Source organism: Gorilla gorilla, chromosome 7 (genome assembly GCF_029281585.2).
Source record: "Gorilla gorilla gorilla isolate KB3781 chromosome 7, NHGRI_mGorGor1-v2.1_pri, whole genome shotgun sequence".
Classification (NCBI taxonomy): domain Eukaryota; kingdom Metazoa; phylum Chordata; class Mammalia; order Primates; family Hominidae; genus Gorilla; species Gorilla gorilla.
Genome location: NC_073231.2, coordinates 124,433,649 through 124,457,704, shown reverse-complemented (window position 1 = coordinate 124,457,704; position 24,056 = coordinate 124,433,649). Strand labels below are relative to the sequence as shown.

Genomic DNA, 24,056 nt, shown 5'->3' with positions numbered 1-24,056 from the left:
CCTACTAAACAATAATTAAAATGCAGAGGAAAAAAAAATCTTATTCCCCAGAGTAACATGGGAACTATGTGGTATCAGTCTGAATTTCATTTCATTTCCCCTTTGCCATTTTTTTTTCTCTATTTGCCTTTCTTTTTTTTGCCATCTTGGCTCTCCACAACCTCTGCCTCCCGGGTTCAAGTGATTCTCCTGCCTCAGCCTCCCAAGTAGCTCAGATTACAGGCATGCACCACCACGCCCAGCTAATTTTGTATTTTTAGTAGAGACAGGGTTTCTCCATGTTGGTCAGGCTGGTCTCGAACTCCCGACCTCAGGTGATCCACCTACCTCGGCCTCCCAAAGTGCTGTGATTATAGGCATGAGCCACTGCACCCAGCCTTCTATTTGCCATTTTTATGGTGGCCTTAAACATGTTGCTTAGCATCTCTTAGTCTTCCCCTTTTTTTAATAGGTATCACCACCTTCATGTTAGAGGATTAAAAGTCCTTTGAATATGTTAATTCTATACTTTTTCCTTCTTCCCTCCCAAAATACCCAATTGTCATATGTGAAGACTTCCTAAATGATTAGGGTCACCTTTTTTTTCATTAGCTTGGTTTCACAGAGAATGCAGTCAGCTTGTCAGTGGAAACTGTTATAAGGTGGAGATATTTGCTTTTATTTCTTATTTTTAACCTCATTTCCCAATTTGCTCCCAGGTTTTTTTTTATGTATTTGAAAAGCTGTTCTTTTTTCCTTCTTGTCTTCCTACTGAATTATACTTTAGTTTGTTTTTTCCAGGTAGGTTGCACTTTTTATGTCTATACTGTATTTATCCTTTAAAAGTGCATGGTACTATTTCGTTTATTTAACTGTTATTAAAATTGTTAGCATGTAATATTTGTCTACTGTGATGGAGGAGGGCAATGGGTAAAAGTGGAGGATTTATGTTCATTGAACACATGGTAGGTGTCAAGAATTTTATATGTGTTATTTCTCTTTATCAACACAATAATAATGTGAGTGTAAAAAATAGCTAATATTAGTATTGCCATTTTACAGAAAAGAGATGATATAACTTGCCCATGCTTGAAAATATATTGTAAGAAAATGGTAGAGCTTGGATTTCAATTAATATGTGTTGGCCGAGAATAGAGTTAGGAATGAAAACATGTAAGTCAAAAGTCATTTATAAACTCTTTTGAAAAATAAAATATATTTAGTGCTTGTATTTAATTCTGTTTTGTTATATTTTTGAGATTAATTTATTTACCATAAAAGTACATATTTTAAGTGTTAAGTTCGATGAGTTTTGATGCTTGTATCATGTAACCAAAAGCAAGATGGAGAACATTTCTGTTCTCCAAGTGCCCTCTACCCTTTCCAATTATCCTTTGTTTCCTCCATTCTGCTCTTGAGCCTATCCACCTGAGCTTTTTATTTTGTTTATTATATATTTCAGTTATAACATTTCCATTTGGTTATTCTTCATGTCTTCTATTTCTCTGCAGAGACTTTAGTTCTTGGAAAAGCTTATTTTTTCCATTTGTGTCAAGTGTAATTGCTTAGTGAAGCATTTTTAGTATAGCTGCTTTAAAATTTTTCTCAGATAGTTCTGATGTCTCTCTCATCTGGATGTTGGTGTCTATGGATTGTCTTTTGTCTTTCAGTTTGGTATCTTCCTGGTTATGAGTGATTTTCTATTGAAACCTGGATACTTACATGTTGTGTTATGAGACTCTAGATTTTATTTAAACCTTTTATTTCAGCTAGCTTTTTAAAATGCCAGTCTGGCCAGGGAAAAGAGGAGATACCACTTACTTACTGCCAGATAGAGTTATAAATCCAGGTTCCCCGCTCAATCTCAGTTGATACCTGAAAGGTAGGACTTCTTCCTTATGGCTGGGTAATAGTGAAAGTCCTGTCTACCAGACTTCCTCTGACACAATCGCAGGAAGGAAGGCTTACCTCTGATAAACTGGTAGAGGTGAAAATCCAGCCTTGCCATATCATCTCAGCTGACATTTTGGAGATGAGGAGGTACCCTCTTTACCAATTGACAGAGATGAAAACCTGGACTCCCTACTTGGCCTTCTATGGCATTCTCCTGGGAGTATTGGGATACCTAAGTGCAGCCTGGTGAGGGTGTGAGTCTAGGGTTTACAATCAGCCTTTACTGATGTGGTGGTTGGGTCACATTTCTTTTCTGTAATGTTTGAGTACAGCAGTTATTATCTACATGTTTCCTACCTTGCTAGGCTGTCTCTTTCCTGGTCCTTTGGTTACAGAGAGCAAGCTCTTGTTGTATATTATTTTTTTTCTGTGCCCATAGCTGTTCCCAAGTTGCAGGCTTCTTAGTTCTAAGTCTGGGATATACGAGGCAAAAGGAAGCTGAAAGAACTCACCACCAGATTATTCAAGGTCCTTTGAGGTCTTTAGATGGTCTCCCTTCTCTTTACCATTCAGTTGTCTTATGTTTGTCTCATATATAATGTCCATCATTTTTAACTTTACTAAGTAGGATGAATGGAGAAAAGTATGTCTATTTCTTCTTCCCTGAAGGATGCAAGAGGAACTACTTTATTTAAAAAAATAAAGAGTAGATGATATGTAGTAAAGGAAAGTAATATTTCATAAAAACGTGGTTCAATTCATATACATAAAGATGATTGGTCATGGATTCACAATGTGAAATCTCTTTCTGTAGTATCATAGTTAAAAATATTTTTAAAGTCACCAGTGTAGACCACTTATCAGTCTCTCAAAGTGATACCTGAATCCCTTGTCTAAAGCATCATAGAACCTCTGCATGTGTCTGCCCTTGTATTCTCCTCGTGAATGAGAAGAGTTAATATTCATGCCTTGGACGTCTTCTAAAGTCTGTCCCCACTTTACTGATTCTGCAATACCTAAGTTAAGCATTATTTTAATTTCCATTGTTTTAGGTTGTCTAGATATCAAGTGTAGGACAAGTGAATATTTGATGTGGTGATTAAACTTAAGTAGTCTTTGGAAAACTAGATTCCATTATAGCGAACTGTTTTTACAAAGATGAAATTGTTTCTGTAGACAAGTAAACCAGAGTGAGTGAGCATCATGGGGCCCAGAGAAGACCATGTCCTTACACTGCTGCATGTGGTTTGAACGTCTGGCTGTGCTGAACAGTCATGTAGGTCCAGCTTGGGCAGCCACATCATCATTGTCAGGCTACTGTGGGCAGATTTGTGAGGACAATAGCATGAGTTTTGTGGGTTCAGTCTTTCAGTTTCCATTTAGTTTCTTCCCCTGTCTTTCTCATTGATGTAATAACTTCATTTTTTCCAGTCTCTTCTTGCATGGAATAGGGGAGCCATCTATTATTGGCCACTTAGACTTGCTGGGGGTGGACATGTTCAGCTTTTAATGCTGCTGAATTACCCTTCTGGACATTTATATTTTACCCCTGTTTTTGACAGTGGGAAAAAGACCTCTATAGAAATTTTAAGCTTCAGCAAGTATATGTAATATCACATTTAGCTGACCAAGGAGAAATTTGGAAATCATGTTCTGTCTCCTCATTGCCTGACCCAAGTGATAAAATTTAGCATAATTTAGCTCATTTAAATTACCTGGGAGTGGGGAAGTACAGAATAAGTCAGAGGCTAGTCCTGCAAAGACCCATAAGTTCTTTCTTGATGTTGCTAGAGTAAAGGAGGCTGTGGATATCAGGTCCCAGTGCCCTTCAGGTTATGGTTATACTCTACCCTAGAACAAGGGCCAGCAAACTTTTTCTGCAAAGAGCCAGCCAGTAAATATTTCAGTCTTTGCAGGGCACGTGGTCTGTGTCACAGTTACTCACTGCTGCCATTGTAGCACAAAAGCAGACATGAACACTATATAGATAAATGAGCATGCCTCATTTATTATTTTCCAGTAAAAGTTTATGGACGTTGAACTTTGAATTTCATGTAATTCCCATGTGTCATAAAATGTTTTTTTCCAATCACTTTAAAATGCAAAAACTATTTTGGGGTCACAAACCACATGAAAACAAACAGCAGGATGGATTTGGTCAATGGGCCATAGTTTGCTGACCCCTGTCCTAGAAGTTATCTGCTGGGCAGTTTCCTTTGCCCAAGGAGATGTCGTGCTCCCTTTCTATTAGCTAAACCAAGCCTGTGTTCCTGAGACATACTTTCTGGTACAGTTGTTGTATTTTTATGTCAACACATTAATGACCAGATACACAGGAACACATTCCCATCCCCATTCATTGATGCAAAAGTTTTCATGAATGATCTGGGCACTTTTCTGGGTACCTTAGGACCCCAGCTAAGCAAGAAAGTTTCATCCTCAGGTCTTCAGAGTGTCATCTGGATTGATTACCTCTGATGTCAGTGTTTACTGATAACAACATGTATTCCTAAGGTATATTCCTAAGGTATATCTATTATTCATACTATACTTATTCAGCTTTCTAAGTCATAATAGGAGCTGTGAAACCCAGACCAGAACATTTTGCTAGGATTTCTGTTTTCTCTTTTAAAAAGAAGAGCTAAACAATCCTATGTTATTGGTTAAAATGGAAACGTGTCATTTTGCAGTGGTTCATCTGAAAGTTGTAGAAGACACGACTAACCATGGCTTAATAAGCAGAGAATTACTTTTCTCACAGACTCTCAAGTCCAGAGGAGAATAATGAAGAACAAAGTTCGAGTAGCCCAGTGATGTCAGAGCCAATGTGACTATTATTCTCTTGACTTTTTTTCATCTTTGTAGCCCTGTGGTCACAGCATGTTCTGTAGCAGTTCTAGATATCTCATATGCCTTTAAGGCAGAGACAAAGGGGAAGAGTGATGTTAAGATCTTTCCTCTTTTGTCAGTTCCAGAACTGTTTGTTTCCCATCAAACTTCTGCTTATGTGCCCTAGGGAGGAATCTGTCATCACCCTCACTTGTAGCTGCAAGAGAAGCTGTGAAATTTGCTATTTGGCTTTGTAGCCATACTTCAGTAGGTGGCAAAAATGAGAGTGTTGAGAATGTGTAGCCCATCAGAAGTGTCTGCTACAAAGAGTTACAGACTTTTTGTGATGTTCACATTACTTCTGGAGGGTAGTCTCTGCTGAATTCGAATCCAGAATACAATAAATGAAGCACCTATAATAATTAATATAATGAATTAAACATATTGGAGAGTGTTATGTGTATATTATATTAGGGAAGTGTTAAAGAAGGACCATCTCCTTCAGGAACTTTAGCTAGAAGCAAGACATAAACATGAAATTTGAAATAACCTATCTCAATTCTAATAACTAATGGTGGGGGTCGGAGTATATTTGTTTTTAAGGTCACTGATTCATTTAGCAACATTTATTGAGGGTTGAGTATGTACAACTGTTTAGGTTTTGCAGGTGCAAAGATGAATAAGATAGTCCCTGCTTTGCAGATGGCAGTCAAATAAATCAGTAGTTTCAGGATAGCTTTATGGTTTTGTGATTCAACATTTTTGGTGAATTACACAATTAGATTGGAAGCAACTTTTATTTGCTTTTTTGAAAAATATATGTTATGCATCAGTACCGAATGGCAGCGAGTAGGATTCAATCAGTATCTTTCCATCATATCTATGCTCAGTCTATAAACAATGATTGAGCACCTACTGTAAGGTAGTTATGTGGCTACACACTACATTTGTAAAGCTCAACAAGAAGTAGTCACTTCTTCTGGGGACTCCTAGTCATAGATTTAGCAGACCTGTCAATAAATATTTGCAACGCTTGGTACGTACACACACATACAGATCATATAAGAAAAAGAGGTGGGCTGGGCATTGTAGCTGACGCTTGTGTTCCCAGGAATTTGGGAGGTCGAGGTGGGCAGGTCGCTTGAGCCCAGGAGTCTAAGACCAGCCTGGGCAACATGGCAGAACCTTGCCTCTACAAATAATACAAAAATTAGCTGGGTGTGGTGGTGCACACCTGTAGTCCCAGCTACTTGGGTGGCTGAGGTGGAAGGAACACTTGAGCCTGCGAGGTTGAGACTGCAGTGAGCCATGATCACACCACTGCACTCCAGCCTGGGCAACAGAGCAAAACACTGTCTCAAAAAAAAGAAAGAAAAAGAGGGGAAGTGTCTTTATTGCTTAAGAGGATATACTGGGTGCAAGATTAGTTAAAGCTTTACAGTAGAAAAAAGAGAACATTAATATTTCCTGAAGCAGTTATCTATGCAAATAAGGGAAAGGAAGAGCATATGATGTAAAAGGTCAGTTGTGTCAAGGTAGAGAAGCACAACACATTTCAGGGCACTGCTAGCAGTTTCTACGTGGGGGTTCCTTGGTTGGGGAGCCAGCTCATTCTGAGGGGCAACTGGGAGTGTTTTCACAGTGTCTCTATTCAAGGCAAAACTCAGAATAGAGGAACATTAAAATTTAATAAGTCTCCATCCCTTGTTTCATGACAGAGAGTGGTGTGGGTGGAGATTGGAAGAACTGGAAGTTGGGTGGCTTCCTGGAGACTAAGATGCACTTGTTCTTGGGAATGACAGCAGATGCCAATGCACCCCTCAACTCTTCTAGCATCACTGTGAGCAGAGAAAACAAGGCCTGGCACTTCATTCCAGATAGCCTGTTACTGTCACCTAAATCACATGAGAATGGCATTCCTCAGCCACTAAGCCTTGGAGAGCCCAGGCTCATTTCCAGCAATCAGCAATCCAAGCCCTGCTTCTGCTGATTAGAACAAGACCTGTTTTGGAGAACATTTGCTTCCCAGGAAAATTCTGAAGTAACCTCATACTTTTGAGCTATAATTTTTACCATTTTATTAAAAAATAAAATAACATTCTAGCTGAAAATCACGATGATATTATTCATAAATAAACTCTCAAACCTTTGAATAAAAATATCTTTGGAACCTCTCTTTCCATTTATGGAGGTATTAGGGAAGTTGAAATGAGAGGGAGTGGGGTTTTTAAGTTTTTATTTTTTTATTGTGACAAAATATACATTAAATTCATCATTTTAATCATCTTTAATTATATGGTTCAGTGGCATTAGGCACATTCACATTATTGTATAACCATCATCACCATCCATCTCCAGAGAGTTTTCATCATCCCAAAGTGAAACACTATACCCATAACTTACCAATAACTTCCCATTCTCTCTCCCACAGCCCGTGTGTAGCCATTGTTCTATTTTCTTTCTCTGTAGATTTGACTAACTCATATAAGTGAATCGTCCAATAGTTGTCCATTTTTGTCTGGCATATTTCACTTTAGCATAATGTCTTCAAGGTTCATGCATGTTGTAGCATGGATGAGAATGTCATTCCTTTTATAGGTGCAAAATATTTCATTATATGTATCACATTGTGTTTATCCATTCATGCATCCACAGGCATTTGGTTTATGCCTGTTTGACTCTTATGAATAATGCTGCTATGTACATGAGCATACAAATATCTTGAGTTCCTGCTTTCAGTTTGTGTGTGTGTGTGTGTGTGTGTGTGTGTGTGTGTGTGTGTGTATACCTACAAGTTGAATTGCTGGATTAAATGACAATTCTGTGTTTAATTTTTTGAGGAACCACCATACTGTTTTCCACAGGGGGTGTATCACTTGACATTCCCACCAGCAATGCACCTGGTTTTCAATTTTCTGGGGAAGTAGGTTTTTACACATGAAAAAAACATGGTGCCTTCAAAAGGGCATTTCAAAACAATGCTAAAATATGTGCATTTGCAGTGAAACATTTCTCTCTTGAATTTTTTTAAGACCAATGTTTGTGAAATTCATTTTGGTTTTTAAGTCTTCATTTTGAAGAATTCAATATTAATGACATTCAAATTAAGTAAAAGTGACAGCAGCAGCACTTCCCATAAAGACCACAAGCTGCCTGCGGTGTCCGTTCAATGACTAGGAATCCGTCAGGCACAGGAGTGGTGGTGAAGACTAGGGAAACGAGAAGAGGGTCTCGAAGCCGACCAGTGAGCTGCCAATCCCATTAAATTAAGTAAATAACTTTAGGGAAAACAAGAAAGGGCAGTGATGAACACAAAAAAGAGAAATCAAAAGGGGATACCTTTGACACAAGCAAAGAGATGGAGGTCATGCATTGTAAGAGGCCACTGGAGAGTTGTTTGATTTGTAAATATTAGGGACATGAAATTTCAGGGAAAACAAAGCAAAGTCTATCAAAAATGGTTTTAAATAAATAATTCTAAGAACAAAAACCTAAATCAACTACTGGGGAGTTTGCAGTGGAGGAAGGAACAGCTATGGAGGATTAAAATATTTGTGTGAAAAATAAGCCTACGTGTGTGGAAAGTCAAAAAACTGTATTCTGCCTCCTGTTTATAGATACCTTACATTTCGAATGCCAAGTATTTATTAGCAGAGAAAAGCTTTCTTCTGATTTAAGGCATGATTGCGTAAAGGAAGGGAATTGCTGGTTCATTCTGCAGCTGAACAAGTGTTTCCTTAATGTCTCTTATGTGCCAGGTCCTGGACTCAGGAATGGAAGTCATGGAGATGAAAAACAGATGGTACTTGCCCTCCAGGAGCTTACAGTTGTGCTGGGCAAGGCAGACAGATCAATTACATGGACATTCTTAGTACTGTGAGGAAAATGAAGCACCAGGGGACTGTGCATGAGGGAGCATAGGGAATGGTTTCTTGCTGTGGTAGCCAGAGACTCCTAAAAGGCTTTCTGAAGAAGAGGTCTGAGCTGACATGAGGTGAATAGGAGTTAGCCTCCCAAAGAGCAGGAGATAGGATTAGGTTGGAGTAGGACCAGCATTTCTAGGTGGTGGGACCACCGTGATCAGAGGTGAAGGAAGTATAAGAGTCAAATTTGGTGGGGAGGTGATAGGGGAAGAGAATAGGAGGTCTACCAGCAGTTCAGTGGTATTCCTAGGTCATGAATTTCAAGGTAGGAAGCAGCAGAGGATAAAGCTAGACAGAAAGATCAAAGCTACACATTTTTCTTTTCTTCATTAATGTCTGAATCCATCCCATGCCAATCCCCCATCTCCCTACACAAGCACATCTTTTAAAAATAATCACAACTTTGATGTATTTAATTGAATATTCATTGTAAGTAGGCTAGTCTTTGGAGATGGAGAAGCTGATTGATAATAACAGTAATTAGCTTCAAGCTCTCAGAGGCTTTGGCTACTAAGTTCTCTTTCCAGCACTGCCTAAAGTGGGCATTGTTGTTGGTTTCCCAGCATCCATTCTGCTACAGCCCTGTTGAATAGCAGCAGTGTGGTTTGGGGAATTGACCTGAGCTGGTCAGTTGGTTTAAGGGTAATCCTATTTCCACTGCCAGCATGTTAGTTCAGTAATAGGCATGTAATTCACTCCTGGCCAATGAGAAAAGAGAATAAAATTTGAAGGAGGTTTGGGAGAAAAAGCCATAGTCAACCAAGCCCTTTCTGCTTCAAGATGAAAACTAAAGCTTGTAGTCTAGATGCTACAAAGGGACCCAGGTTCAGGATAAAGTCGGTGCTATGGATAATAGAATGGAGAAAGAAAAAAAAAAGCACAGTGCTTGATGAAACTACCGAGATGCAAATCAGCTAATTCTGAACTTGTGCCATCACTGGACTTCTTGTTCTGTCAGCTAATAATTTTCCATACCATTTAATCCAGTTTGGATTTTTCCATGTGTAATATGAAATCGTGTATACTAAATGGGCCATGATGTTTGTGACTTTTTTGTACACACCAGTATAATATGCCCTTTTGTGAACCTAACCCCTTTGAGCCTCATTTTCCTTATCTGTGAAATGAACATAGTTATGTCTCAGAGTTTTTCATGAAGATCATTTGAGATTCAGAACAAAGCCCAAAAGGGAGGTATGAACTAATACATGTTAAGTGCCCAGAGTGTACCACTAAATAGGAAGCTTAGAGACTAGGAGAAGAGAAATTCATAAATAATGTCCACATAAAGTGGTAGAAATAAGATCACGTGCATTTGGACCTTTGTGCAATCAGTTTGTTTTTTTAAAGAAATATCATTCAATATTTGAGCAGTATGTTAGATGTAGAGCTGTTGGATTTGCTGATAGATGAAAGGAAAGTGATGGATCATAGAGTGATGTTAAGGATGTCTCATCAGTTTCTGTGTAACTTGCGAAGACTGGAACAGGCAGATTGTTTCTGCTGCAGTTTTACTTGTCTGACATTCATAAGAAAGGTCTGTCTAGGCTGCAGTTAATATTTGGGAGTCACCAGAATGTTGACTGGGAACATAGGAATAGATGATATCTATTAAGGAGGGAGTGGACAGTGGGAGGAAAACACCTCACTTCTTTTGGGAAGCCTGCCTCATCCCTCAGGTCTAAAGTACTCATCAGAATCCTGGCAAAGATGAGGCAAAGAGGAAACTATGGCCTAAATGGAGTGCCGAATAGAGAGTTGGACTTTTTGAGTCACGGAAGCTGGCTGGAGGGGAAGAATGCTGAGAAAGGGGAAAGCCTAAAGACGTTGGGTAAAAGATTATTGATGAAGTGGAGACCTGGGGAAGATGGGAGTATTAAGTATCTGGCCTTAACTTCTCTGTGAATAAAGGAAAGGGGATGAGGATAGGAGTTTACCTGAATTTGAAGAGTTGGGGTAACAGGGAAATGAAATAATTTACTACCAGAGAAGTCAAAACACACATACCTGCCATCTGCACACAGACGTACATGGTGGTTCATGTAGTGGAATGCGTGGATCTTACAACATTCATTGCTATTTATTTGATAATACAGGGTACATAGGGGAGCTCAGTAAGCGTTTGTTAGATGAATAAATATCCCCAGAAAATCAGCTTTAGGTTTTATTTGTGGAATATCTATGTTACAGGGCATGGAGAGAGTAAGATGCAAAAAACTGGAAGCCACTGGGCTTGATGCCCTTGAGCCCTCCACTCTGGCTTTTTTTTCTTTGCCGTGTAGAAGTGACAGTTCTGAGTGAAAATCACCAGTCCTTTTGTTTGCCTCCTTTATTACATTGTGAGTTCTTTGAAGGTAACATCTGTCATATGTAAATCCATGTTTCCAGGATCTAACCCAGGGATGGCACATAGTAAGTGCTTAAGAAATATTGCTTGAATGAATGCAAGAGAGTGGACTTGAGTGGATGCCTAAATAATAAATAAGGTCCAGAAGAAGAGAGGGTGAGCACTTTTCAGATGGAGGTAGAGATATAAACTAAACTGCAGGGTTGAAATAATTGCATGATTGTGTGTGTGGGAAGCAGTAACAACGTTGCCTGATTTGGTATTCTCATCTGTAACATTTGGATTTGTAAGTTGCTGAAAGTCAACAACTTGGAATTGAGGGCTTCTGGATTTGTACCTAAATCTTGCTGATTTCCAAACTCAAGGTTTCCCACTATACCATGCTCCCTCCTCACCATATTATTTATCGTAGTAATCACACCACCTCTTGACTCATAGATGCCTCGTTTTTTTCCTTCTTAGGCTTGATGAAATATTTTCTGTCATGGACATCTTCTTTATGTGGTTTGTTTTCTGAGTTCTATTTGTTGCTTTTTCCTAGCTCTCCACTGTGGTTTGAATCCACGGGGTATTGATCACCCTGCCCATGCTGAAGGTATTAAACTGCAAATTGAAGGTGAAGGTGTGGAATCTCAATCCATTAAAAACAAAAATTTCCAGAAGGTGCCTGACCAGAAAGGAACTCCCAAGCGACTGCAGGCAGAAGCTGAGACGGCTAAGGTGTGTAATATTCCAGTTAATTACAGAGATTTGAAAGCTGCAGCCTTTATATGTTGTAGTCCAGCCACAGAGAAGAGCTGATAGTGCTTTCACTAATTACCATTGTATCTGTGGTCAAATGAGCACTGTATCTTGCGGATAAATAATTATAAATGAAAATATTAACTGTATTCCCTTTGGAATAAAATTGAAACACGTTTGTGGCCAGTCTCATAGCGTGAGGCTCTGAGGTTATAGAGAAGAATGCCCTGGACTTGAAGCTAAAAGATCCACCTGCCAGGCTCAGACTTACCACTCTATGGTGTTGGGCAAGTCATGTGACTTTCTGAGTTGCAGATTCTTCATCTACACAAGGGAATCATAAAATGACTTCTCTCATCAGGTTGAGCAGATCAAATGATTGTATGCTTGTGGAAGCATTTTATAAAAGCCCCAGTACTGCATGAGTATGAGAGGCTTGTGCTTACAGGTATTGTTAATTAGTAATAGCTGATATTTTATTAAATATGCATGTATCTCCCAGGTACTATTTGAAGGACTCTTGATCTATTGACTTATTGTGTCCCTGTAACAATCTTGTGAGGTAGACAATAGTAAATAGAACCCTAAGTAATGAAAGAGAAAATTATTTTATTCTGCTGTAGGATGCTTAGTTCTTTTCAGTCTTTAACCTAAACATAGGTAACAGAGAACTGACAAAATAGGCATTGGTGAAGAAGTACTGAAACTTGGATTCTGTGGGGTAGGTAATTTTTTAGTAAGGACAGCCTCTTCTAAAGGCTCCCTACAATGGAACTGGCACTACCTGGGTGTTTGTCTGAAATCAGTGCAGATGTTCGTGTTGGGAGCACAGTGTTGTTGAAGATACTCATATTAGTTTTCCTCTTGGACATTGAGGAAATTAATCTTCGTATAGTTTTGTTTCTCGCCTTGTGTATTCCCTGCAAGACAATTTCCTTTCAAATGTTGGTTGAGCAAATGAATGTATGCATGCCTTGGAAAGCAAATGTTGTAAGCACCCAAGAAAAATCTTAAGGAAAAAGGTCACCTTACTGTTGTACAATAACCACCTCCCTTCTCCTCCAAGTAATGTCTTCCAAAATCAGATGTGAATTTTTGGCTTTATGTACAGTTTGGAATAATTACTGTTATTGCTTCTCTTCTTCAGTGTGGATAATTAAAAATTGTTGACATTAAGTATGTGTGTGTGGTAGGGAACGGGGAATGATTACCAAGAAATATATTGCAGGCATTTTACGCTAGACATTTTAGCTAAGAGAAATGGCAACTCATAGGATATTTATTGGCTGATGATCAATGAAGTTTGGTTTGTGAGCAGCATTGGAAATGAGTGAACCCTGTTAAGAAAGCTAAACCTGATCAATACATGGGCATCTTGAAAGAGCCAGGAAAAAACGCCTTAAGGGTCCTCTTTAGGAAGATAAACAGACTTTCTATAAGTGAGATATTTTCTAAAGGATGCCTAAAATATTAAAAATTAGAGTAGAGAGAAAAGTTAACTATTGATATTTGTCTGATTTAAATTCAACTTTAAACATTTCTAGTGTGTATCTCTTATATTTGTAGAGATTGGTAATATACAAAATTTGACTCAAATCTGATATGATTTTTATTTCTGATTATCTTGAATATGTGAATTGTGAATCCTGAAATTTTGTGTCTTTGCCTCTGAAGCATTTTATGGTTCCTTTGCTGAAAACATACTTCAATGAGTGTGGATGTGTATAATGTGCCTTTCTTCTGGAACAAACTAATATTAGAAACCAGATTCATTTGAGTTTATGCAAATCATCTACAATGAACACCCATCCCCAACAAATGAGGTTGAAAGGAGATTCTGGGTTTTTCACACGGCCATCATATTTAGGGGTGAACAGACTAGAGGCTTTAGTAAAGCTTAGACAAAGAATTTGTCCAGTTGTTTAAATGGAGGACGAGGGAACAACAGTGGCTGCTGGGGGAACAGAGTTAAAATTACTACAGTGTGATTACTGTGGATGCCAGCAGCATGACTGACCCTGAAGCTTTTGTACCTTAGACAACATGAACTTGTTTTGTGCAGGTACAAACACATTTACATTTTCCCTTCCATTGCATTTAGAGGGCTAGTAGAGTTGTAAGCCGTCTTCTCTTTTCTTGGGTGTATAATTGAATCTCTGGTAAATTGGCCTACTTTAAACCTACCTTAAAAAACCTGTGGCTAGAAATGCATACCTCTAAAGCCATTCAGTAATGTAAATTGGTACAGCTTTTCTGGATGACAAGCTTGATAATAGTTATCAAAATTTTAAATGTGTGCAATTAGGGGGCCAATAATTCCCTCTGGGAACTTACCTAAGGAAATAATCATCCATATGTGCAAAGATGGCTACAGGAGAACACATTGAAAATAGCCCAAATGTTCATTCACAGGACACTGGCTAAAGAAACTGTGTATTAATGCAATGGGATATAATTTTTCCTTTATGAGGATGCAGAAGACCTGTATGTATTTATGTGGGAAAATGTATGTGATAATATTTTAAAGTAGAAAGGGAGCAAGAAGGGCAGGTTATGACATAGTAGATATTGTATGTTTCCATTTATGTAAAAATGTCTGTCTCTGTATAAGAGCATCACTGAGTCTAGGAGGGTTTTCCACAATTTGAGCAGCTGATTCTATCTGAAGTTAAAATTATGGAGAAAACTTTTACTTTCTATACTGCTTTGCTTGAATTTTAAATAAGATATGTATTCTTTTAAGTGTATTTATTTTAAAGCCCTTTTCAGATTGTCCCATTAACTTTAGTAGCTCAACCATGACTTTTTCTGTTTGTTGGGTTAGTATTATGCTTTTAGGGTGCTGAATTTCCTCACATGGCTTCTAATTCTTGCCGGTGGTTTATTTGTCAGAGAAGTGAGTTATCGTGGGGTCTTTTTGGCCACGTGTGCCTTGAATTGTAGAGCCTTCTGGTAAGGTGCTTTTGCATCTGCCTTCACCTGAACTCTGGGATGCGAGAGCTCTGACCAGGTATTACACTGATGTTTCGATTTGACATTCTCTCTGTTTGCTTCTGACTGATTATGCAAATCAAGTTCCTCCATATGCAGACTTCTCACTGGGAACCTGGTTCCAGCTCCTTAGTGTGCCTTTGGGCCCTGCCACTTTGATCCCTGCCATGTTGGTCTTTGAAACCAATCCCTCAGCACACCACCTGTTCCAGAGGAGCTTAATGAGCTTATCTTTAACAGGCAATGCTAGAGTCTGTATGTATATGTGGATTGGGGGAGGATTGTAGCATGTGCTTAATCTACCCTGTTGACACTGAAATTTGTATTGCTTTCATAATTTTAAAATGTGTGTGTGTATCTGTATTCATTTTGAGCAGAATAATACTCTATCTTAGAAAGTGACATTTTGGGACCCTTAGCCCCAATTCCTCAAAAGACTCAGAACCCTTATTCCAGAAGAAAAAGGTTGTCTGGCCACAAGTTGCCTCCAGCTCTTACAGACCAAAGAGAAACCAGTAAAGTACCCAGATCACCTGTAAGTCTTATTGGGAAGCATACAGTCTAGATGGAAATAAAAAAATGAATCCAATTGAAATGTGGATCCACAAAAATAAGTCCTAAATTCTTGTGAGTACTTGGAAACTCAGAGAGAATATGCATGCCATGCCATGCCACAGCTATAGTTACCAGTTTAAGAGTAAAAAACTATGTTTACATAGCTTTATAGGAGGGTACAAGCAAAAAATACAGTGGCAAAGCATTTTCATTGCATTGGGAGGTCCAGAAGTTATCCAAGTACACAGCTTCTTTTGACCCATCACCCACACAGCTGCCAAGTTGAGAGTCCAGATGAGGATGAGTCTCTTTGATACAAAGAAGGCACAGCCTCTTTTTTTCACCATTCATTTATACCCTTCTAGTCATGTAGACTCAAGACGAAGCCACAGCTCCTAAAGACCAGGAGTGGTTCCACATAGCAGTTTCCAAAAAACCAGCCCTATGGGAGACTGAAGTCCTTCTCAGACAGGCCAGCCCTGAGATTCCTTAACCCTTTACTCACAGAGCAGTCAGAACAAGACTTGTGAGGGAGGGTACTCTAGCACAGGAAGAACTTGACTGCGAAAGTATGGATAAATTCCAATATGTAGCCCTAAGAATGGAGGGTGCCTTTAGCCATGAAGTCTAAGCACTTTGAGCCAAGGTATGGCAGCAGAAATGCCCAGGTGTGTTCAACATCAGTCTCTTCAAATAAGAGTTTGTGCGGCAGAAATCGAGTCTGGAACAATAGGCTGGGGCCAAACTGTGTGATGGAATTTGAATGCTGGAGTGAGTAGCATGGATTTACTTTTCACCTCCATTGTTCAATACAATAGCCACTAGCACATGTGGATATTCAGATTTATTTAAATTGAATAAAATGCAAAAATGTATTTCTTTGGTCATGCCAGCCACATTTCAAGTGTTCATTATCCCATGTTTCCAGGAGCTGCTGTTTTGGACAGTGTGGACATAGAACATGATCATTATGGCAGAAAGTCCTATTAGACAGTGCTGCTCTAATCTGTGGGAAACGATTGAAGTTCTCTGGGTATAGGAATAAGATGAAAAATGGAATTGTGTTGATATTCTGTCCGATCCTCATCCTTGGACCTGAGTGGACAAGGGCTTCAGTCATTTAAAAAAAAATGTCAAAATACTCAGGAGTTTCTTTTGAAATTGATGTTCCCAAATGCTCTGATGGTTGGAATTTGAGTTTCTATGGCAATTCTGGCTGTGGAATAAGATCAGCCCATCAGTATCCTATCTGTTTCCTATCTTGGAATTCTAGAATGTGTCCTCACAAGTGGCCTAAACATGACATTGGGAATTCTTGACTTCTAGACTTGATTTTCTAGGTGTTTATGAGGAAACTTCACCTTGCTGTGTTTTTATGCCTGTCAAATAAGGGTTTCATAAGGTTGATAATCCCTTTTTTTTTCCTGCCACAATGCTAATTCCTGGAGTCAGAGCTTTGAGCGTTCCTTATATTTGCATGCCTCCCCTGTACCTTTCCTTTATAAAAATGTATCCCCATTTTACAGCTGAGAAACCCAAGGATGTAAAATGACTCACTAAAACTTAGTTTCTGGCTAATAATCTGGAGGAAGATGTAACTCTCTATGTCTAATGGCTCTAAATTCAAGGTTTTTTATGCTCCTAACATGAAATATACAAATGATCTATTTATTTGAAAAGAAAATATGGTCTGTTACACTGAGAATCTGGCCAACTAGGCAAAAGAAGAGGTTAAAATGCTGCATATATTCATTACTCCTCAGGGAGAAAACAGCAAATCTTGATTGCTGTGTTATATAAGGGAGAAGCAATGCCAACATCTAAAACAGTGAATAATTGCTTGCAGTTGGCTTTGGGATGCATTATGTGAATCTTTGGCAGCAGATAGCCTTTTCTCATTAGGCTAATATTAGATTTAGTTTGTATTTCTTTGGCACAGAGTTAAAGGAGCTGGCCTGGAACTTGGTGCTGGAGGCAGGAGGAGGAGAAAGCTGGGTGCTTTGGATAAGCCACAGGCAGATAAATGAGAGTTGACTGCAGGGCAACTTGTGGACATTTGTAACAGTAAGCAGGAACCATTAATCTGGGATTAAAACAGAGCAAAAAGAACTTAGACTTAGGTTAAAAGATGAAGGGTTGACTGTACTTAACCTTGATCAAATTACATTGCTTAGCTGCCTTTGAGAAGGTCTGTGGCAATTTAGGGATAGAATGATCTAATTCTTGGCTATCTGTATTTGTTGGCTCAAGGAGCAAAAATGTCTCCAAACGAAGCTGCCAACCCAATATAATGTCACCCATGATAGGAAAGGACACAATGCATGTGAAACATAATGAGGATGTACTTCTTAAGAATTCTCATAAGGGTCAGAACAGGAGACAAGCAAATATGACTTCATGCTATGTGAGTTCCAGGACCCCAGTATATGTATATTGAGTTCTTGAACAGGGCTCAAACGAAACTACAGTAAACTTATATCCGAAGAGGTAAGCTTTTATTACTAACATGTTAAGCTCTGAAAAGTATGACAATTAATATGATATATTTAAGCCATAGGTTCATTGTATAATCAACAAAGAAGAAAACCTAGAGAGCATTTGACCATCTAATTTATTTTACAGGTTAGGGAGATGAGACTCAGATGAGACTGAATGACTTCACAAAGATCTTGAGGCTAGCAGTGACACAGTCTACCTAAAACACAGTTTGTCTAACACATGAACAGTGCTTTTCACTCTTTTGTGCTGACAGATCTATAGGAAATAACAAGTGCTTGGAGCCACTTAGTTAATAGTATTTGTCTAGTGGACGAAGAGTACAGGATATGCCATTTGACAACGTAAAAGGAGGGTGGTGTTCAGGCGAGTGTATCAGAGCCCACTAAATTCATTTGAGTTTATCCACCCAAACTACTAAATTACTAAAGTGATTCTCTTTGGAGATTATTGGTACTTGCCATCCCTTCTGCCTATAATGTTCTCCCCTTGATCATTGTTCAGCTAGTTCCTTGTCATTTACGTCCTAGCTCAAATGTGCTTCTCCAAGAGGTCTTTCCCGACCATCCTAACTAAATGAATCCCTAGTCACATTCTCTGACATCACTTGGTTTGATGTTCTGCATATAACTTTTTCTGGTCTGAAATCATCTTGTTTGTTTTCTGTCTCTCCACAGAATTTAAACCATTTGAGAGCAATGATCTAGTCTGTCTTGTTCACTGCTGCAATATCAATGCCTGCTACTGTGTCCAGCACATAATAAAAAGATGAAATTTTTGATGAATGAATAAGTCAGTTCATATAATACAGAAGTCCCTTGCCTCTGGGTTTACGTCTCTTGCCTCATAGTTATTTCGTTATCTTTAGCTCCTCCACAAGTGAGCAGAGGATGTCTTACTGAGTTCTGTAATGGTTGAGTGGTTGATGATATCAAGGGAATGCTTTTCTGGATTGGTACAAGTGGCATATTAGCCACACAATGGACAAGGGATACTTCCAAAGCCATTCCATTACCCTTCACCCTTCAAAAGTTCACTCTAGGTTGTCACTGAGACCAAGAAAATTCCTGATTACAGTCTGTGGCAGTCATTCTAAACTTCACTTAGATTCATTGTGAAAGACAGTATGGTGATTCCTCAAAGACCAAAAAACAAATACCATTTGACCCCCTGTGTTAGTCTGTTCTCACATTGCTATAAGAAAATACCCAAGACCGGGTAGTTTATGAAGAAAAGAGGTTTAGGCTGGGTGCAGTGGCTTATGCCTATAATCCCAGCACTTTGGGAGGCCGAGATGGGTAGATCACTTGAGGTCAGGAGTTCGAGACCAGCATGGCCAACATGGTGAAACCCTGTCTCTACTAAAAATACAAAAAATTAGCCTGGCGTGGTGGCAGGTGACTGTAGTCCCAGCTACTCAGGAAGCTGAGGCAGTAGAATCGCTTGAACCCAGGAGGCAGAGGTTGCAGTGAGCCAGGAACGCACCATTGCACTCCAGACTGGGCAACAATAGTGAAACTCCATCTCAAAAAGAAAAGAAAAGAGGCTTAATTGACTGACATTTCTGCTTGGCTGCAACCATGGCGAAGATACCTCTTCACAGGGCAGCAGGAGAGAGAATGAATGCCAGAAGGGGAAATGCCAGCTGCTTATAAAACCATCAGATCTTGTGAGAACTGACTCACTATCACGAGAAGAGCATGGGGGAAACAGCCCCCATGATTCAATTACCTCCCACAACACGTGGGGATTATGGGGATTACAATTTAAGATGAGATTTTGGGTGGGGAAACAGCCAAACCATATCACCTGGTGTATTAGTCCCTTTTCATGCTGCTGATAAAGACATACCTGAGACTGCACAATTTACAAAAGGAAGAGGTTTAATTGTGAGACTTCCCTAGCCACGTGGAAGTGTAAGTCCAATCATGGTGGAAGGCAAAGAGGAGCAAGGCATGTCTTACATGTTTGGCAGCAGGCAAAGAGAGAGAGCTTGTACAGGGGAACTCATTTTTTTAAATACCATCAGGTCTCGTGAGACTTATTCTCTGTCATGAGAACAGCATGGGAAAGATTTGCCCCCATGATTCAGTTACCTCCCACTATGTCCCTCCTGCAACACATGGGAATTGAAGATGAGATTTGGGTGAGGACACAGCCAAACCATATCATCCTGCCCCTGGCCCCTCCCAAATCTCATGTTCTCACATTTCAAAACCAATCATGCCTTCCCAACAGTTCCACAAAGTCTTAAGTCATTCTAGCATTAACTCAAAAGTCCACAGTCCGAAGTCTCATTACAGACAAGGCAAGTCTGTTCCACCTATGGAGTCTGTAAAATCAAAGGCAGGTTAGTTACTTCCTACAGGGGGACAGGCATTGGGTAAATACAGCCATTCCAAATGGGAGAAATTGGCCAAAACAAAGAAGCTACAGGCCCCAAGCAAGTCCGAAATCCAGCAGGGCAGTCAAGTCTTAAAGTTCCAAATGATCTCCTTAGACTCCATGTCTCACATCCAGGTCACGCTGATGCAAGAGGTGGGTTCCCATGGTCTTGGGCAGCTCCACCCCTGTGGGTTTGCATGTACAGCCTCCCTCCCGGCTGCTTTCATGGACTGGCATTGAGTGCCTGTGGCTTTTCCAGGCCCATGGTGCAAGCTATCAGTGGATCTACCATTCTGGGATCTTGAGTATGGTGGCCGTCTTCTCATAGTTCTGCTAGGCAGTACTCCAGTAGGGACTCTGTGCTGGGGCTCTGGCCCCACATTTCCCTTCCTCACTGTCCTAGCAGAGGTTCTCCATGAGGACCCTGCCCCTACAGCAAACTTCTGCCTGAACATCCAGGCATTTCCATACATCTTCTGGAATCTAGGTTCTCAGACCCCAATTCTTTACTCCTGTGTACTGGCAGGCTCTAAACCAAATGGAAGCTGCCAAGGCTTGAGGCTTTCACCCTCTGAAGCGACGGCCCAAGCTCTGTGTTGGCTCCTTTCAGCTATGGCAAGAGCAGCTGGGCACCAAGTCCCTAAGCTGCACACAGCATGGGGACCCTGGGCCCGGCCCACAAAACCACTTTTTATACAGCCTACTCCAGGCCTGTGATGGGAGGGGCTGCTGTGAAGCTCTCTGACATGCCCTGGAGACATTTTCCTTGGAGATTAAAATTTCCTTCCTCGTTATTTATGCAAATTTCTGCAGCCAGCTTGAATTTCTCTCTAGAAAATGGGATTTTCATTTCTATCGCATTGTCAAGCTGCAAATTTTTTGATGGCCTTATTGATCACTGTCAGCATTTTTGTCAAAGCCATTCAACAAGTCTCTAGGGAGTTCCAAACTTTCCCACATTTTCCTGCCTTCTTCTGAGCCCTCCAACCTGTTCCAGCCTCTTCCTGTTACCCAGTTCTAAAGTCACTTCTACATTTCTGGGTATCTTTTCAGTAGCACCCCACTCCTAGTACCAATTTATTGTATTAGTCCACTCCTAGTACCAATTTATTGTATTTATACAATACAATTTATTGTATTATTGTATGCTGCTGATTAAGACATACCCGAGACTGTGCAATTTATAAAAGAGAGAGGCTTAATGGGACTTACACTTCCACGTGGCTGGAAGTGGAAGCCTCACAATAATGGCGGAAGGTAAGGAGGAACAAGTCATGTCTTACATGAATGGCAGCAGGCAAAGAGAGCTTGTGCAGGGGAACTCCTCTTTTTGAAACCAACAGATCTCGTGAGACTTATTCACTGTCACAAGAACAGCATGGGAAAGACTTGCCTACATGATTCAATTACCTCCCACTGGGTCCCTCCCACAACATATGGGAATTCAGGATGAGATTTGGGTGGGGACACAGCCAAACCATATGACCCGGGAATCTCATAACTGGGTATAATATACCTAGAGGAATATAAATCATTCTATTATAAAGATACACATATGTTCGTTGCAGCACTATTCACGATAGCAAGGATATGGAATTAAACTAAATTCCCATCAATGGTAGACTGGATAAAGAAAATGTGGTATATATCCCCATGGAATACTATGCAGCCATATAAAAGAATGAGATCATGTCATTTGCAGGGACAAGGATGGAGCTGGAGGCCAATATCCTTAGCAAATTAACACAGGAACAGAAAACCAAATACAACATGTTCTCACTTATAAGTGGGAGCTAAATCATGAGAACACATGGACACATAGAAGGGAACAACACATACGGGACCCTGTGAGAGTACGGAGGATGGGAGGGGGTAGAGGATTGGGAAAGATAACTAATGGGTACTAAGCTTAATACCTGGGTGATAAAATAATCTGTACAATAAGCCCCCTGACACAAGTTTACCTGTATAACAAACCTGTACATGTGCCCCTGAACTTAAAATTTAAAGTCTCTGATTGCCTGAATAAGGCCCTATGACTTCTGCTACCCTCTAGCATTGGCCAAGATTTCAGATGGTGTGGCTCTTTCACCCTCCTCTGCAGCTCTATTCAGGGTCCCCGGTGTAAGCATCAGCTGGCTCCCGTGATTTCTACCCCATCTCCCTGATCTGGCCCAAACTTGAAGGAAATGGAAAACAGTTTCTTCTCTTTCTCTTGAAGTGATTAGGAACTCCTCACTTAAACTGAAAAATTGGATCACCAGGTGCCAAGTAAAACCTGAAATATTATTTTCAAGGCTGTATGGATTAGAAATTGTTTTCCAATGTTGATTTCACACATACCCTTAGATATATGCTGTATTAGTCAGCCTCAGCTGCTGTAACAAATTACTGGAGACTTGGTAGCTTAAACAACAGACATTTATTTCTCACAGTTTTGAAGGCTGGGAAATCCAAGATCAAGGTGCCAGCTGAGTCAGTTCCAATGAGGATGCTCTTTCTGTCTTGCAGAGACCACCTTTTCACTGTGTTCTCATATGGCAGAGAGAGTGAGCTAAGGTGTCTCTTTCTCCTCTGTGTGGATGCCATTCTCATCATGGGGCCCTCCACCCTCATTGACATCATCTAAACCCGTAATTAGCTCTCAAAGGCCCTACTTTCAAACAACACCTTATTGGGGGTTAGGGCTTCAACCTATCAGTTTTAGGAGGCACAAACATTTTGTCTGACTTATACAGATTAAGTATCCTGTATCCGAAATGCCTGGGACCAGACATGTTTTGGATTTGGGATTTTTTTTTAGATTTTGGAATATTTGCATATTCCAAGTTCAATATCTCATCCAAATGAGATATCTTGGAGATGGGATCCAAGTCTAAGCATGAAATTCGTTTATGTTTCATATACATCCTATATATATAGCCTGAAGGCAATTTTACACAATATTTTAAATAATTTTGTACATGAAACAAATTTTTGACTGTGTTTTGACTGACCTATAATATGAGGTCAAGAGTAGAATTTTATACTTATGGCATGATGTCATTGCTCAAGGTTTTGGGTTTTGGAGCATTTCGATTTTGGATTTTTAGATTAAGGTTGCTCAACCTGCACCAAATTTGCATTTTGGCCAAATGCCAAATGGCTGAGTGTTAAATCACTATTGGCTGAAGTTGAATATCACCATCATAAAACAAATGTCTTAGTATACAAGAATAAATCTGAAATATTAATAAGAATACCTATTTACTACAACTTAATTAAAATTATACCAAGCAGAATTTTTTAAAATTGGCATTATAGAGCAGTGGTAATAATTTCTCAGCTGTCGGCTCCTGTGGTTGTTCTATTGCGTATTTATGATACTGAAAATATGCTTTTTCAACTGAGGTCAGTGAAGGAGCAAAATACGCTTTTATCAAGCTCTGCCATTACCGTAGTAGTGTTAATGGTGATATTCCCCCCAAGTCAATAAGCTTTCCTCCTCTCCAATAATAATTGACTAAAGTCAATAACTCCTGGACTTGCCATCTTGCTGATGGTCATGGTGCAGTTTCATTGAAACAGTCCCATAAATTAAAGCTTTGGATTGTACAAGGTGATTTTTTTAAATTCTCAAAATCAGGCTCAATTTTGTTTTTCTCACTTGAGGGTTTTCTTCTTAAGCAATGTTTTCACAATATTCATTATAAAACATGACCCTCAATTCAGCAACCAGAATGATCTTGTTAATGTGTGAGTCAGATCATGTCCCTCTTCTGCTCAAAATCCTCTAATCATATCCTGTTTTTCTCAAATTAAAGCCAAAGTCCTTAGTGCCCTACCAGATCCTGCATGATCTGTGCCTTGGCAAGTCCCTCCTGTCATCTGCTACTAGGCTTTTCTATGCTCATGCTGCTGCTAGTTCAAACCAGGTA

At 39.7% G+C, this 24,056-nt stretch overlaps 1 protein-coding gene across 3 annotated transcripts in view; it reads left to right on the top strand.

Annotated features, from left to right (window-relative positions):
- The window catches only part of SAMD12 (sterile alpha motif domain containing 12), a 431,264-nt gene that overhangs the window by 29,916 nt on the left and 377,292 nt on the right, over positions 1-24,056 (top strand). For all 3 annotated transcript variants that reach the window (XM_031013912.3, XM_055349676.2, XM_031013911.3), the window contains exon 2: positions 11,513-11,691. In XM_031013912.3, the coding sequence (XP_030869772.1) occupies positions 11,513-11,691 (179 nt within the window). The remainder of the gene's footprint in view (positions 1-11,512; positions 11,692-24,056) is intronic.